At 55.3% G+C, this 14,402-nt stretch overlaps 5 protein-coding genes across 5 annotated transcripts; 3 read left to right on the forward strand and 2 right to left on the reverse strand.

Moving 5' to 3' along the window:
- Positions 1-3,096: 3,096 nt before the first annotated feature.
- On the forward strand, positions 3,097-4,896 carry BDZ99DRAFT_500227 (kinase-like protein; the record flags this gene model as incomplete). Its single annotated transcript, XM_033723705.1, has 1 exon — positions 3,097-4,896. One exon carries the CDS (start codon positions 3,097-3,099, stop codon positions 4,600-4,602), a length of 1,506 nt encoding a protein of 501 aa, XP_033574910.1. The 3' UTR covers positions 4,603-4,896.
- A 307-nt stretch (positions 4,897-5,203) lies between these two features.
- Positions 5,204-6,570, forward strand: BDZ99DRAFT_522553 (uncharacterized protein; the record flags this gene model as incomplete). The annotated part of the gene is made up of 2 exons (XM_033725708.1): positions 5,204-5,752; positions 5,851-6,570. 2 exons carry the CDS (start codon positions 5,204-5,206, stop codon positions 6,568-6,570), a joined length of 1,269 nt encoding a protein of 422 aa, XP_033574911.1.
- BDZ99DRAFT_464848 (uncharacterized protein) lies at positions 6,468-7,886 on the reverse strand. The gene has a single exon (XM_033720421.1). The coding sequence runs from the start codon at positions 7,480-7,482 to the stop codon at positions 6,928-6,930; it is 555 nt and encodes a 184-aa protein (XP_033574912.1). The 5' UTR covers positions 7,483-7,886; the 3' UTR covers positions 6,468-6,927.
- On the reverse strand, positions 7,327-8,633 carry BDZ99DRAFT_464850 (uncharacterized protein). Its single transcript, XM_033720422.1, has 4 exons — positions 8,515-8,633; positions 8,089-8,460; positions 7,486-8,034; positions 7,327-7,426 (listed from the first exon to the last, which is right to left on the reverse strand). The coding sequence occupies exons 2-3, from the start codon at positions 8,341-8,343 to the stop codon at positions 7,510-7,512; spliced, it is 780 nt and encodes a 259-aa protein (XP_033574913.1). The 5' UTR covers positions 8,344-8,460; positions 8,515-8,633; the 3' UTR covers positions 7,327-7,426; positions 7,486-7,509.
- Positions 8,634-10,691: 2,058 nt separating this feature from the next.
- Positions 10,692-14,290, forward strand: BDZ99DRAFT_391955 (kinase-like protein; the record flags this gene model as incomplete). The annotated part of the gene is made up of 3 exons (XM_033715757.1): positions 10,692-12,541; positions 12,866-13,514; positions 13,565-14,290. The coding sequence occupies 3 exons, from the start codon at positions 10,692-10,694 to the stop codon at positions 14,288-14,290; spliced, it is 3,225 nt and encodes a 1,074-aa protein (XP_033574914.1).
- Positions 14,291-14,402: the final 112 nt, after the last annotated feature.

Below are 14,402 nucleotides of genomic sequence, written 5' to 3' on the forward strand. Positions count from 1 at the left end.
TGATTTCGGCTTCGAAGGGGTTGAGAGTCTGGATTTGACTCATAGACGAAGGTCTCATCAGAGTCGGAGGAGTTGGCCTCGTCAACGGCGCTAGCCACCTTGGCTTCGAAGACGTCGGCTTTGGAGGACGCTTTTCGAGCACCAGCGTTAGTGTATGTATAAAGATATATGAAAGACGGAGTAAAGGAAGAGGTCCGTAATGAAGGTCTGCGAGCAACCATTTCCGGACTCGATGACATTAAGGTCGCCCTTGACGGCGATTTTTCGTGTGCCATCGGACTGCCGGAAAATGAAGTCGCAGCACGTGAGCGTGGACGATGATCCAAACTAACGCTAGGATGGTGATGATGATGAAAATAATGAGCGCGCGAGGACATACCAGTACCCGAATTTATCGAGGGAGCTTTTCGTGATGCCTTTTTCTTGGCCGGCTTTGGGCGAATAGTCTCGTTGCTTGCCTTCAACCGTAGACTGCCACTTGCATCCCGACCGGAAGCGACTCTCTCCCCTTGATTAGCGCCCAGGACGGCCTGGGGTATCGAAGGGACCGTCTCTGTCTCAACAGTCATGTTCTTAGAAGGAATATCCGGGACGGACCGTGGCGGGTTGGCCCTAAGTGAGGAGTACGAGGTCTTGGAAGGAAGTGTGGCCGACTTTGGTGTTGACGCAACACGGTGGTCAAGCGTCCTGCCTCTGTTCTCAGCTTTGTTGGGTCCGCTGTCGCTTCCACTCTCAGCTTTTGTCGTTTTCGAACTGAGGTCTTCGGTTACTTTAGTGGAGGCAGGTTGGGATCGGTCTTCGTCAGAGGATTTTGCACTGTGAGAGCCTGGTATAGAGCTGGTGAAAAGTTAGTACTATTCGGTCATGACGGAAAGCACATGCCACGGGAGCCGTTAGGTCAGCTCCGTGTCCGCGCTCTAGATGTTCTCTCAACCATACCTTTGCGGTTGTGGTTCAAGCCCATCGAACGCCGGAGTGGTAGGTAGGCTGCCTTCCTGGACTGTTTCTAGAGTTGGCGCCGTGCCGCTGGCACCCCTTGCAGAACCCTTCATAATCGGCTGTAGTTGCTCCTCAGCATCAATATTTATGCCTTCATGCTTGGCCGGTATCCGTGACAACGGCGCTGGAGACGAGCTTTGGACGACGATAGCGGGGGCAGTAGACGTCGATTCGACTTTCCGGGGTTGTGTGCGGAGGGAGTTGCGGCGTGATCGTGAGCGTGAGTCGGTAGCCGGGGGAGGTGATTTCAGACGTGGAGACACAGGCCAGTGGGGTGTGGTTTCCCCAGAATTTGTGCCTGACGCCGGCTTCTGCGGCCGGGGAACCCTCGAAGGGTCTGGTACTGCGATGGGCGGGAGCTGGGGTGTGTTGGCCGTAGACAAGGCCCGCTGGATGGCTGCCGCAGAGGGAACTGTATTGCCCGAACCGGCGAAGCTGGCACCTCGATTTGGACTCACGTCAGTGCTGCTCTTCCGGGAGCGTAGTCCTGACTTTGCGATGGAGCCTGTGGTTGCCCCGGGGCGCAGTGGCGGTCTAGCGGGCGAGCTGTCCCTGGACGACAGCGGTGAATTTGCTGTTGAGGGCGAGGCCGACAGGTTCAGTGATCGTGATCCGGCAAGCACCTGCGAGCGCATCTGGGCGTAGGATCCGCCCTCGGGAGTGGTCGACGGTGTTTGAGTGCCGCTCGCGGACGCTGCTCCGGGTGTGTCGTCGGCCACGGCTGGGGGCTCGGCCGACTGCATCGCTCCTGTGATGCTGCGAAAGTCGCCGTCGTTGGTGGTCATTGTGTCGGGTATGCGGGCGTGGGGGAGCGGCAGGAGTTTCGCATGCTGTGAGTCGCCGTGCAGAGTGAAGTGTCGATGGATGCTGGCCGACGTGGTCAATGGAGAAGCGAGAAATGGCTCAAGCGGCGGGCGCGGCGGGCGGGCTCAGACGGGCCAAAGGGTGCTGGACAGGTGGCCTCGGGGCAGTCGCTTCTGGCGATGCACTGCTGAGGTGGCGCAGGATCCGGAGATTTTTTGGCGGCTGGGGGAGGGCGTGGTGTAGGCCGAGTCGCTGATGAGGCATGACGATTGCTGTTGGACGGGTCTCCCGCAGGCTGACGGCCACCAGGCACGCCCGATTTGCCAGCACATTGTCGACACACTCCCGCACTCCCACACTCCCGCCTCTGCGCACATGCGACGAATAAAACAGCCCGCGCAGGTCCGTCAGCTGATGTCGTACAGTACGGCTCAGTGCGCCATGCACATCGTCACCAGCAGCGCCTGACTGCCTGATGCCGCCGCCCGCCGAATCACGCCCCAGCACCGTTGCTCCCGTCGACACCACGCCAAGCGAGCTGTATTTCTGCTCCCAGTGCCGGCGACCAGACGGCCGGCATGCCGTTCGATCGGAGATGGCCTTCTCAGCACTCGTTGCCCGATCACGTTGCCACTGCTACCCGCGTCGTCGACAGCGCTGCCGCATTTGATAGGGCTTGCGCGTGCCTGCATCCCACGCGGGAGCGACGTTGAATCCTCCAGCCACAAGAAGCAAGCCGCCGCCGTGCTGGGCGGCTTTTCAACGGTCTCGCTCGCGTCCGACGCCGGCAGTCGCTCGGTACCAGTTGACAAACCACACTGACGTGCGCTCAGTCCAGGCTTCAAGACTCTTCTCCATCGTTCTTCGACATTCCCATGGACTTGAACGCACGACGCTTGTGTGTGGGGCGGCGATCAACCAGAGCCTTGGGAATAGCTTGCCGTTGGGGGTTACCTGTGTGCCTGTATCAGCCTTGTGTTCGTGAGAGGCTTGGCACAACTTTGGCATCACCAAATGTAGGTTCAGTTCAAGCAGAAATGATCCTAAATGGGAAGTGTTAGGCCTCGCCAGACTGTAAATTAGCACTTGGTTTTCCGTAATCAGCGATTGGCGCGAATAGCTGCGGGCGTTTTCGAATCGAGAGCAGGCGGAGTCGGCCGGGCTGTGGAGGTTCAGCCGCGCTGCATTTTAACGCAGATCAGTCTTCCTTCCATACCCACAGTGTTATCTCATTCGTCAGCAAAAACACTCGTGCCATATATTATTCATTGCCATTTATTCCGGCTCATAACCATGGCGTCGATGGTGTCCTCCGGCTCAGCTCTCCAGGAAGTATGGCATGAGGTCTACGCGGCGTCGAACCCACCCCCGCTCAGCCATATTCGCGAGCTTGGAAGAGGAGGGTTTTCTATTGTCGACGCTGTGCAAGTAACCGGAGGCCTGCATTCAGGGCGAGTGATGGCTCGGAAGGTCGTACGCTTGCCGCGTCTCCCCAGCAAACATCGCAGCCTGCTACGCTCCGTCCTCGAAGAGGTGCAGATTCTCAATCGTCTCAAACATATTCACGTTATCACTGTCGCGTTTACCTACGAGGAACTCGATGCCAAAAGTAGGGCCATTGCTTTCGGTATCTTGATGCCGACGGTGGCGGAGCAAAGCCTTGCTGAATTCCTAGAAGACCAGGAATCCGATCTTCAAGACTACCGGGACCGTCAAATGGAGATGGAGGCCGCTCAACTACTCCAGAAAGCCCGCAAGAGATTGGGGAAATGGTACCTGTGCCTTGCGCAAGCACTCGCATATCTCCACCAGGAGCGCGTTCGGCATCGGGATATTAAGCCAGCGAACATCCTAATCAAGGACGATGCCGTGTTTCTGACCGACTTTGGCCTCTCAAAGTACTTTGAAGATCAGTTGACTACGATGACCTATGGGGTAACCGAGAAAACACAAATGTATTGCGCGCCGGAGGTGGCAGCAAGTGAACACAGAGGCCGTCCCTCGGATATCTGGTCATTAGGCTGCGTCTTTCTCGAAATGACGACTATTTATGCCGGTGCTTCACTTTCTGAATTTGCATCTACGCGAGGCCCTGTTGGTCAACGTGCGTACCACTTGCATCCCGAAACGACCCTTCGTTGGGTCCGGATGCTTCAGAACATCCAGCCTCGGATATCGGAAACCTCTATATCCTGGTGCTTATTCATGCTCAACCCAGTCGCGTCCAAGCGTATAACAGCGATGTCCTTAGCCGACTTGACGCTGTCTCCGACCTCAATCGGATCATCCGATTTTATTTCTCCTAATTGCTCTTGTACGCGATCTGAAAAGCCTTCTTCGAAAGTAGGTGCCCAAAAAGCGGCAATTCGGCATCTGGATATCTACCTTTCAACTACGGAGCTTTACACTTGGGATGACCTGCGAAGTTTCGAGGAATATCAACAGCAGGCCGCCAAAGGCACGCCACAAACCTCTGGAGACGATCAACCGAATCCGGAACCTGCATTTAAAGCTATCTCAATCGCAGACTTTTCTCTAGACGTCCTAGAGACAGTAGATGCCACCTCTCTTTCTCGACCTGCGCAAGACAGATTGGCTCAGGCTAAGAAGGCAGCTGCTGAAGGTGTTGCAGAACTTGCGGCGGGACAGGAAGTTCCTCGCAGACAGACCCAGAGCCAAGACAACCCCGCAAATGACGGCGAAAGCAGTGGGGAGGAGACTATCGAGAGCCGTGTAGCTCGCATCAAAGCTCGCGTTGCCGAGCTTACTGGGAATGTTGGTGGTGAGGAGCGGCGTTAGAATATCAACCGGATCTGATCTCGAAATTCGATCCGGTAAATGATGTGGCGATCAGCGCTGAACTCCGCGCCCTTGCCATGTAAGACTACGAAATGTTATCCCAAGGCGCAAAAGAGCTCCATGAGAGTGGTATTACAACCGGATTCGAGATATGGAACGTACACTGGTGGCGTGGGAGCACAGTTGAATGGGCAATCATGCCAAGCTTTCTTTAAGGCGACAAGTGACATTTTACGACTGAATACTTCAGTAACTAGTTTAAGTGTCTACGCTATCATTACGTGTATGCGCCCTACCTCTCCTAGGAGTACTAGCAAGTGAACTTTGAACTCCCTCACTCGAGATCGAACTTTCGTTTCAAGGTTGGGGCCTCAGGGGACAACCTTGGAATTTAGCACAGCCACACTTAACCGCCCTGATGCACGCCACATAGGTCCCTAACCGCCCACGGCCCCTCCCGTCCTCCCGTCCAACCTCAAATCCAGCCTCGCAGGCTGTGCAATACGAGCACGAAACTCGGCTCCAGGCCGAGGAGCTGAAAATAGAAAACTCACTCCTCCCCAGACCTTGACCTGACTTTCCTTTGCTCAATGTCAACACCATGTCCAAGAAGACGCCCTTCTCAAATATCCACGACACGAAAGATGAAGACTTGTGGACATACACAGGCCCCCCTGTGAAGGGTACTGGTAAGAACACTCACAAAAGGAGGACTAGGAAACAGCAGATGAAGGAAAAGAGTATCTGGGATATTCCAGCGAAGCCGGTTGTGCAAGAGAGTGTAGAGGACCTAGAGGGGTGGAGGAGCTTTAAAGGGCCTAGCTTTCGGCCGAAGAAAGCTATGAGTGCTGGGAACAGTATTGTTCCAAAGAAACCTGTCCTGAAGCGGAGGAGTGAGGAGGATTTGTGGGCTATTCCTACTACAGAAAAGGACTTCAACGAGCAAGCGTCAAAGATGGAGGATGTCGTCTGGAGCAGTAAACCCACTGAAGTTCGAAATCCACCATCAAGCGGTTTCGAACCGCCAAACTTAGTGGACCCAAAGGCATATACGACGATGCCCAAGGCCTCTACCCCTCCAGACCCAATGCAAATCAAGGTCAGTGAAACAATTTGGAGGCTCGAGAGAGAGCAAGCACGCCTACCACCTGTAAGTGATTACGCTTCTACCTTTCCGACTCTATGTGTCTAGATCCAACATCAGATTCGAACCCGCAAATCGAGTCCTGAGTACTGACTCCTCTCCAGCAACCACCCCAAAGCGCTCCCTCCACCCTCACCTCCCCCAAAACCGAAACCACCGCCCCGCCCCCCTTCTCCCTCCTCCTCTCCCTCCCCACCGAGCTCCAACTCTCCATCACCGACCTCCTCCCCACCGAAACCATCCTCGCCCTCCGCACCACCTGCCACCACCTGCACACCCTCCTCCCACCCCCGTCCCTCGGCCCCCTCCTCGCCCTCGAACGCACCCCCTGGGCCCGCAACCGCCGCTTCCCGCTCTGGACCTGCTCCCTCTGCCTACGCCTCCGCCCCGCCCCCGCCTTCGCCGACACCATGGTGCGCGGCGCGCGCGGGCTCAACGGCAAGGAACCGCACAAGCGCTTCTGCGTCGCCTGCGGCATCCGCCCGGACCCTGGCACGCGCGCGTCGCGGTACGCGCCGGGGTCCGAGGTCATCGTGAGCGGGGTGCGGCATGTGTTTTGCCGGGAGTGCAGGGGGTATGAGCGGGAGTTGGGGGGGAAGGGGACCGGGGTTTGCAGGGGGTGTCATGAGGAGATGGGGCTGGGGGGCATGGTGAGGGGGGTGGAGAGGGGTGTGAATCCCGGGAGGGAGAAGAGGGCGAGGAGGGGGTGGCGGAGGGGAGGGGTGCTGGGAGGGCGGGATCCGTATGGTTATGAGAGCGAGGATTGTGAGTTGCTGGATGGGTATGATTCGGATTTTTGGGAGAGTTATGATCCGGCGGATTGAGGGTTAGGGGTCGCTGGGTTGTGTGTGGAGTGTCATTTTCTATTAGAATATTCTTGTTTTTGGGTTTGTCGAGGATTGCATGTCGTACAGTAGATATCCGTACACTTTCTTGCGACTGTCTATGGGGCTTCAACGTACTCATGGGAATTGGGGATAGCGGATACACTTCCTATCTGCGTACACTATGTTAACACTATCTGGGGTAGCCTCGCGAGTTTACTAGTTGTCCAAAATGCCGAGCTTCTCTCTTTTTCGGAATGTTAAAAATACTATGAAGCTCTTCACGCAGTGGTAAACGAGTGTATGCATTTCGATGACGAGGCAATGTAGATCTATGGTAAATCTGTTGCGCATTTCCTAGACAAACCGTGCCATAGCATCATCACCTACAAGTCGATGTGGTGGCTGCTTAGCTGTTCTCTGCTCAGCGTGGACCATTCTGACATAATGCTCTACATCCAAGCTTGATAGCTTTGAATATGATTCGCCCTTAGCGAGAGACTGTTTCAGCAGACGGCCAAGGGTAATGTGACTTCCCACATCAAGGTGACTCTCATCGTGTACAACACGGTGGATGACGTCCGTAAAGATCTCGTACAATGACTTTTGATAGTCAATGGGAACCCTGCGATGCTCTGGTACAAGGCCGAGCAAACCATACACTTTGTCTTGAGGCTTCTCACACTGCCATCCCTCGAAAGTGTCAAGAATATATTCTAACCTTTGACCAGAAGTGATCTCAGCTTTCTCATTGATGATAGCCCTAGCGTCCTGGCTTCCAGGGATATCGGAAACACGCTTGGCTTCGCCTGGCTTTTCTCGAAGGACTTTTGCAATTCTGAAGAATTCCTCGAATCTGGACCAGTCAACACGATAATCACCGCAAAACACCACCACAGATCGGGCGAGCATAACCTCCTGAAGGATCCAAATACGTTTTCAGTACGGCCGACTGAAGAGCGACCGCATAGCTGTGCTTAGGGGCGTGTCGCCTTCAAAATTGTTGGGGTCGTCGGAGTCGTGGAAGCCGCCGTAGTCGTCGAAATCGAAGTCGTTGAAGTTGTCGGGATTTTCAAGGTTGTTCAAGTTGTCGAGGTCCTCAAAGTCGTCGAGGCCCCAAAGGCCTTCGAAGCCGTTTTCGTCAGAATGTCTTATCTGCTCTACGATGTTCGCAGAACTTTGGTGACCATATGAGTCGTTACCCTCGACGACGGAGTTGTGATAGCCTGGGAAACTTGATGGGCGGACCATGGCCGGCGATTCTTGATAATCAAGAACAGAGCGTGCCCTACGGACCAAGGCCGACGATTCCTGGTGATCACCGGAATGTGCCCCACCAGAAATGCGAGCCATGGCGAGATCGCTCGAATCAGCCTCCGGTCCAAGCCAGGCCACGACTTCAGATGCACTTTTGTAGATCTGGCCCATGAAATTCACTTGATGATTTCTCTCCTGAACTTTAGACTGGTCGATACAGATCTGGTCAGTGAAGAAGAAGGTCGGGGGATCGTAGCGTACCGCCTCCAAAAACAGATAGAGATTCTCCCGGACTGTAAATGATGTGCCTTCGACTAGTATGTTTTTAGCAGGAAGCGGCGCTCCCCACGTGTAGGATAAAGCTTTGTAGATCGGGCCGCCCGAGAGTTCGACCACCTTCAATTCGCAGTTAATGAGTTCTGATGTTGACGGTGTTATGCGAAGAAGCCGAATTTGCTGGCGCGAATGGTCGAGCGGTTCGTATAGAAAGTCGCAGTTGGGATTTGGACAGCTCATGATGAGTGCTGGAGTGAAGGAGCCTTGTGAATGGCATAGCCTTGTAGCCGCGTTCTTGTCCGGCTGCAAGAAGACTGTGTTAGTAGGTGCAAAGGACAGATCTGATTTGCAGATAGACTTGAAGGGAGATTAGTAACATCAAAGGAAGTGTATCGAAGCAAGAGAACTGACGTTGGCTGAATGCGGGGATTGAAGATAGCGACAGAGGAGGAAGACCAGAACTCAGCCTCATAGGCAACAAGGTCCTGCTGGTGTGTCTTTGGCACATGATCTCTCGCTGTAGGGGCCGATACTGACATTGTATTGATCCCATTCAGTATTGTATTCCAAATCTCGTTCTCCATCTAAAATCAATAGAGGTTCCGATGTTGTTGATTCCCCGAGTGACCGTGCACGTCAGCACGTGTTTCACACGTGCATATCTCACGTAGCGGAGCACAACTTGACGTTAGAGATGTCGGAGTCCGTATTATCGAATCCTGTCACTAGGGCTGACAAGAAAAAAAGATGGATTTCCTAGAATAGCCTCTCGGGTTGAACAGCGTGGTACCTATAAGTTACTAAGAGCAGGCAGTGTTTTTTACCAACGGCTAAATATTACCGTATCATATTCGAATTAGGAAGCACATCAGAGCGAATTGATTCTGGGTCGATCCCAAGGTATCAAGCGTGATGCAAAGGCCATGTATGATAACAACACTGGTCGAGTGTCGAATAGCGAGCAATGGACAATTGAGGCCCATAGCATCGACCCATGCTCACGCCATTTGGGGAAGATTTAGTCCCGAAAGAGGAGGACGACGAAGAAGACGAAGAAGACTCCACAGGCCTCGGACTTGACAGGCTATAATTGGTAGGCGTTCGCATCAACGGGCGCCGCATGGTGATGAAGACACGTTGACTGCAGCTGGTGGAGTTGACGTGCAGTGGTGAGGCGCAGGGGCAGGGAGCAAACAGCGGTCAAAAGTTTTCGACACCGCCATGAAGACGAATTGGCCAATGAATCAGGCGCGACCTGTGGTGTCTGTCATGTTTTAATGCTCGCTTTGCAGCGGTCTTGGAGAGCGGCAGCGGTGCGATGTTCGCGAGGCGTGTCGTTAAGCGTCGGATGTGTGCTTTGACTTATAGTTCGCACAATCGATACCTGGACGGATAGATGATAGATGTATCGATAGAGAGGCTATCAAGATCTCCGCCACGTCGTCGCCGGACAGGAGGGCAGGCGCCAATTGGGTGCCCAGCGGGCCGCACCGGGGGAGCGCACGCCCTTGACCCCTTTCCAGCATGAAGCGCGGGAGATTGGGTCGCTGGAAGCGGCAGAAGCGCGAGGGCATCCCCGGACCATGCAAGATGACGATAATTTAGGGGTTCAAGGATCCCGGGGGTGCACTGCGCGGCCATCGGGGCGGATCTTGGGCATCACAGCAATCATAACAATCACAACAACATGTAAACACGGTGGCGACTGTCGCTGCCTCACGTCAACACGGCGGCCTAAGCCAGGCAGGCAGCCGCGGCACAGCCCAGCGCCCTCGAGTCCCTGCGCAGCAGTCGGCGGCGTCTGGGGCAGCAAATGTCGCGGCACCTCACACGTTGGCTTGGACGTGTGGGTGCAGGGCGTTTGTCGGTCGTGGCTGCCGTCTGGCCGTTTTTGTTTGGATGGCCCGAGCGCGCTTGGCAGAAACGCGTGAATCCGCTCCATCCATCGAAGGCCCGAGTCGAACTGGACCCGATGCCAATAATCCGACTCTCCTCCTGTTCCCATCCTGCGCAGCGCGACCTCCTGCAATCCTCTCCCCAGATCGCGCCGGCTTCCTTCAACGACCAGCGCTGCATCGCGCGCCCTCGCCACCGGCTTGTTTACTTCGCCGACGCGCATTCCTCACACGTTGCCCACGTCACCCACGCTCCGCTCCACGCCTGCCCATCCAACACCCGCCAGCACACCTCGCCGCTCCTCCGCCTACCCACTCTCCCGCTCCCCTCCTCGTCAACAGCCCGCCCCTCGCGCTGCCATCCGCGTTGAATGGAGCCCGGCCACGCCCTGCTGCTCATCGCTCGTTGACTGGAGGCGAGTGAGACGCTCTGCAGTCGACACCACACTCCACGCATTCCTACGTCAGGCCGCTCGCTGTCCGCTTGCCGTATCGTTATCGATTGACTCCGCACTTCAATGCGACCCTCACCTTCATCGACTGCTGCTTGATCCGCAAGTACGCGACAGAGACATCCGTTGACGCTGGTTTCACTTGCTCCCAGACACACACCCGGCGCAAGCACGCACCGCCGTCGCCGCAGTTCACTTCCACAACAACACCCACATTCACCACCCTCCATCGCACGGCGCCATGGACTTTGCTTATTCCCCGCACCGCGAGACGGGCGGCACCCTCCATCTCCACTCCCCAACACACCCACACCCGCACTCCTACCACCTGGAGGGGTTCCCCTCTATCAAGCAGATCCGGCGCTCCCTGTCACGTTCACCGTCGAAGCCGTCGCGCTTCCAGCTGCACTCCAAGTCCTCGGATTCACCAGGCTCGCCCATCTCGCCTCTGGCGTTATCACGCGCCTTCAGCCCCAGGACTTTAAAGCCCGCGAGTCCCACCGGACCCCATACCGGCTCACCACTGTCGCAAGCGCCAACCACCACCAAGAAGAAGTTCTCGCTGCGCCGCACCACGCGCCGAACCGCATCAAAGAGTCCCCGACGCGCTCTGGCCGACTCCGCAAACCAAGGCAACGCAACGCCATTCACCTCTCGACGAAGCTCTGGAGAGGAGAACCAAAACATGAGCGCGCGCGCACCGCTTTTTGCCGACCAACCCGAAACTGAGTGCAAACCTTCGGTGCCGCGATTCAGTCTCGACGACGGCCCTATCAAATTCGAATTTACGCGCTCACGTGGAGAGAGCGCGCCAGGTGCGAACTGCCTAATGCCGGCAAAATCGAGCCCGCTGAAGCGTAGCGACGGCATCATGAACCTGGACCAGGCGAGCTTGGGCAGTCCAGTGGCCAAGAGAAGGAGCCTGCATGGTGCTTCATTTGGCCCCGACTTCGACGTCTTCGATCACGGTCCAACCCCAAACTCTGAACAACCACAGCAATTCCGCAACCATGATCACGACATGGGCATTCACTCTTTCTCGTCGCCAATCCAGAAGACTGGCTCCCCACTGCGCAAATCGCTCTCACTGAGGAAGTCGACTCTGTCACAGCGATATGGCTCCAACGCTGCTCGACCCAAGGCCCAGGACCAAGGCCACGAATTCGCAATTCCAGGTCAGGCAGCATCCCGAACGAGGAATCGTATGTCTCTTGATAGCTCTCTAGGATTCGGTTCGCCACAAGCCCAGTCGCCATTCCGCAAGTCTATGGGTCTTGGTCTTACATCTGAGTCCGGGCGCCCAAATCTGCAGCAGCATTCCCATTCGTTTATGCGTGGTAGCGGTTCAATCAGCCACCAGCCCCATCCTCTCTCAAACGCTGTCACTCCGTCATCTTCCATGTCGAGCCTAGGAGATGACTCACCGACTCATGCTCCTGCGCATGTTCCTCCGCATCCTGCGCCTCCAACTGCTGCTCCGCGACACCATATCTTTTCCAGGTCATTGCCTCTTGGTGCTACCCGTCCTAACCTGGGTGGGGATGCTCCGGAAATAGATTCCGAGAATGGATCCTTCGCAACACCAGCTGCGTACAAGATGGCGAAGCCACTTCCTCAGGCGTTCATGTCGACGGGATTGATATCTAAGCGCAATCGCAACGCCGACCTACCCCAACCGGGTTCTTATGCTAGCTATGCTATGCCGGACACGCCGTCTAAGAGGGCCTCTTTCCCTCCCATTACGTCGTCTCCGTCGATTCATCGTGGATTCGGGAAATCCATCACACGCCATGAGTTCGGTACCCCGACCACTCCGTTCAGCCTGCATCCCACCGGTGCGACACCGATCTCGTTCGGAAAAGGAGTCAACATCTTCGGTACTCTTGGAAATCCTAGCATGAATCGTCGTGGTAGCTTCGCTAGCATCGACATCGACGTCGATGGTGATGATAATTCGGTTTCGCCATCCGGCAAGATGGACAGCCAATCCAGCATTGACGATATGCCGCCGACCCCTACGAAGCAAGGTGATGGCGCAGGTCGACGATCGAAGGATAACAGCCTCCGAAGCAGCCTCTTTGGTCGGCGTACGTCTCTAGGAGCTGATACATTCACCCCACCGACAGCATTGGATTTCGAATCTCCCGCCCAAGAAAACAATTGTAAGTCATCTCCATCAGGATCTACAGAGAGCTTGGTTAGAGACAGCGGTGATCCAATACTCCATGGATCTCCGACGCCTTCTCCTCACGTTTCTCCGACTTCCGCTGCCCTTTCTTTCGCTCGTTCGCGGCTTTCGCGACAATCGCAGAGCAAGCCGTTACCGGCGCCTCTTTTGAGACGCTCGATTCGAACTCTTCTTTCTCCTCCCGACGCAATGAACATTACTAAGAACTCTCCCCTTTCCGCAGTGAGCCCGATACAAGCTTCAGAATCGTCTGAACGCAACTCTCCACATACACCATCGGAGTCATTTGTTCCACCTGACGCCAGTAGGCTAACGATCTCTGGTCGCGCCAACCGTCGTGGATCGATACCCTTCAACAGCAGCACGAACAGAAACACGTCGTTCCCGCCCGCAACTCCGACCACTAACCGCGATCACAAGGTGTACTTTGCAAACGGCCAGTCTGCTATTGCTCCGATTGCAGGACTAACCAAAAACGATGTGGACACCGCTCTTACTAGCAGATTCGAAAACGTCTCGTTGCATGGAAACGGGGAGTTCTCGCAAGTCTACCGTGTTGAAGGTCTCATCAACCCACCACCAAGATCATCTTTCGAAGCCCCCTCTGGAAGCGTATGGGCTGTCAAGAAGGCGAAGCGACCGTATGCTGGACTGAAGGATCGGGACCGAAAGCTTCGCGAAGTCCACATCCTCCAGGCACTGAGCGGTAACGAGCATATTATTTTTTTCGCAGGCAGCTGGGAACACAAGAACTACCTCTACATCCAGACGGAGTTCTGCGAGAATGGCAATCTGAAGGATTTCTTGACTCAACATGGGTATAAGGGACGGTTGGACGACTTCCGGATTTGGAAGATTCTCCTAGAGTTATCAATGGTAAGTTTTCCATCTTCTCCCGCATGAAGGCATTGCTAACATCCCTCCAGGGCGTCAAACACATTCATGATTCCGGCTTTATTCATCTCGATCTAAAACCCGCAAACGTCTTCCTTGACTGGGAAGGCGTCCTCAAAATTGGCGATTTTGGCTTGGCGAGCACGTGGCCTGCTCCCCCGAACATTGACGGAGAAGGCGACCGCGAATACATCGGGCCGGAGATTCTTTCTGGTCGCTTTGACAAGCCTGCCGATATCTTTGCTCTCGGCATGGTCATGCTCGAGATCGCTGGCAACATTATCCTCCCTGACAACGGTACCTCCTGGCAGCGTCTTCGGTCTGGCGATATGACCGACCTCCCGAGCCTCACGTGGAGCTCCGAGAGCAGCCTTCCGAGAGACGAATCCGGAGATCCAATCACCGACATCAGCACTAATGCCTCCAACGAGACTTTGTGCGGATCCGAAACCGAGGATGAAAGCTTCAGGTTGTTTAACGACATCGAGCCCAGGTCGCACTTCCCAGAGCAGCTAGTCCAGCCTCCCAACTTCATGATCGATCCCAACGACAGCGAGTGTTTGGACAAGATCGTGGAGTGGATGATCAGTCCAAATCCAGACGAGCGCCCTACGGTTGATCAACTCTGCAACTGTGGCGGCGTCCAGTGGGTTAAGAATCGTCGTCGCGCAGGGGCAACGGTCTATGAGGGGACTTGGGGCCCTGCCGATGACGTCCTATCTACCGAGCACGATGTTGACATGTTGGACGCCCTCTAATTCAATCATTCTTTCAGCGAACCTCTCCATCGCTCTGGATATCTGCCGCAATGATCCAGGCATTGGACGGCAACCTCGTCTGGGATTTAGAAGTTCAGCATACCGGCGTTTG

This window comes from Mytilinidion resinicola (assembly GCF_010093595.1).
Source record: "Mytilinidion resinicola strain CBS 304.34 unplaced genomic scaffold BDZ99scaffold_13, whole genome shotgun sequence".
In the NCBI taxonomy this organism is placed as follows: Eukaryota; Fungi; Ascomycota; class Dothideomycetes; order Mytilinidiales; family Mytilinidiaceae; genus Mytilinidion; species Mytilinidion resinicola.

Excerpts from the sequence above, each read along its gene's own strand:
- BDZ99DRAFT_464850 (XM_033720422.1), bottom strand. The coding sequence starts at position 8,343 with ATGAGCTGTCCAAATCCCAACTGCGACTTTCTATACGAACCGCTCGAC. Across the intron at positions 8,035-8,088 it reads TCTATCTGTTTTTGGAGGCG|TCTAAAGTTCAGGAGAGAAA; the intron begins GTACGCTACGAT and ends TGTATCGACCAG.
- BDZ99DRAFT_464848 (XM_033720421.1), bottom strand. The coding sequence starts at position 7,482 with ATGCTCGCCCGATCTGTGGTGGTGTTTTGCGGTGATTATCGTGTTGAC.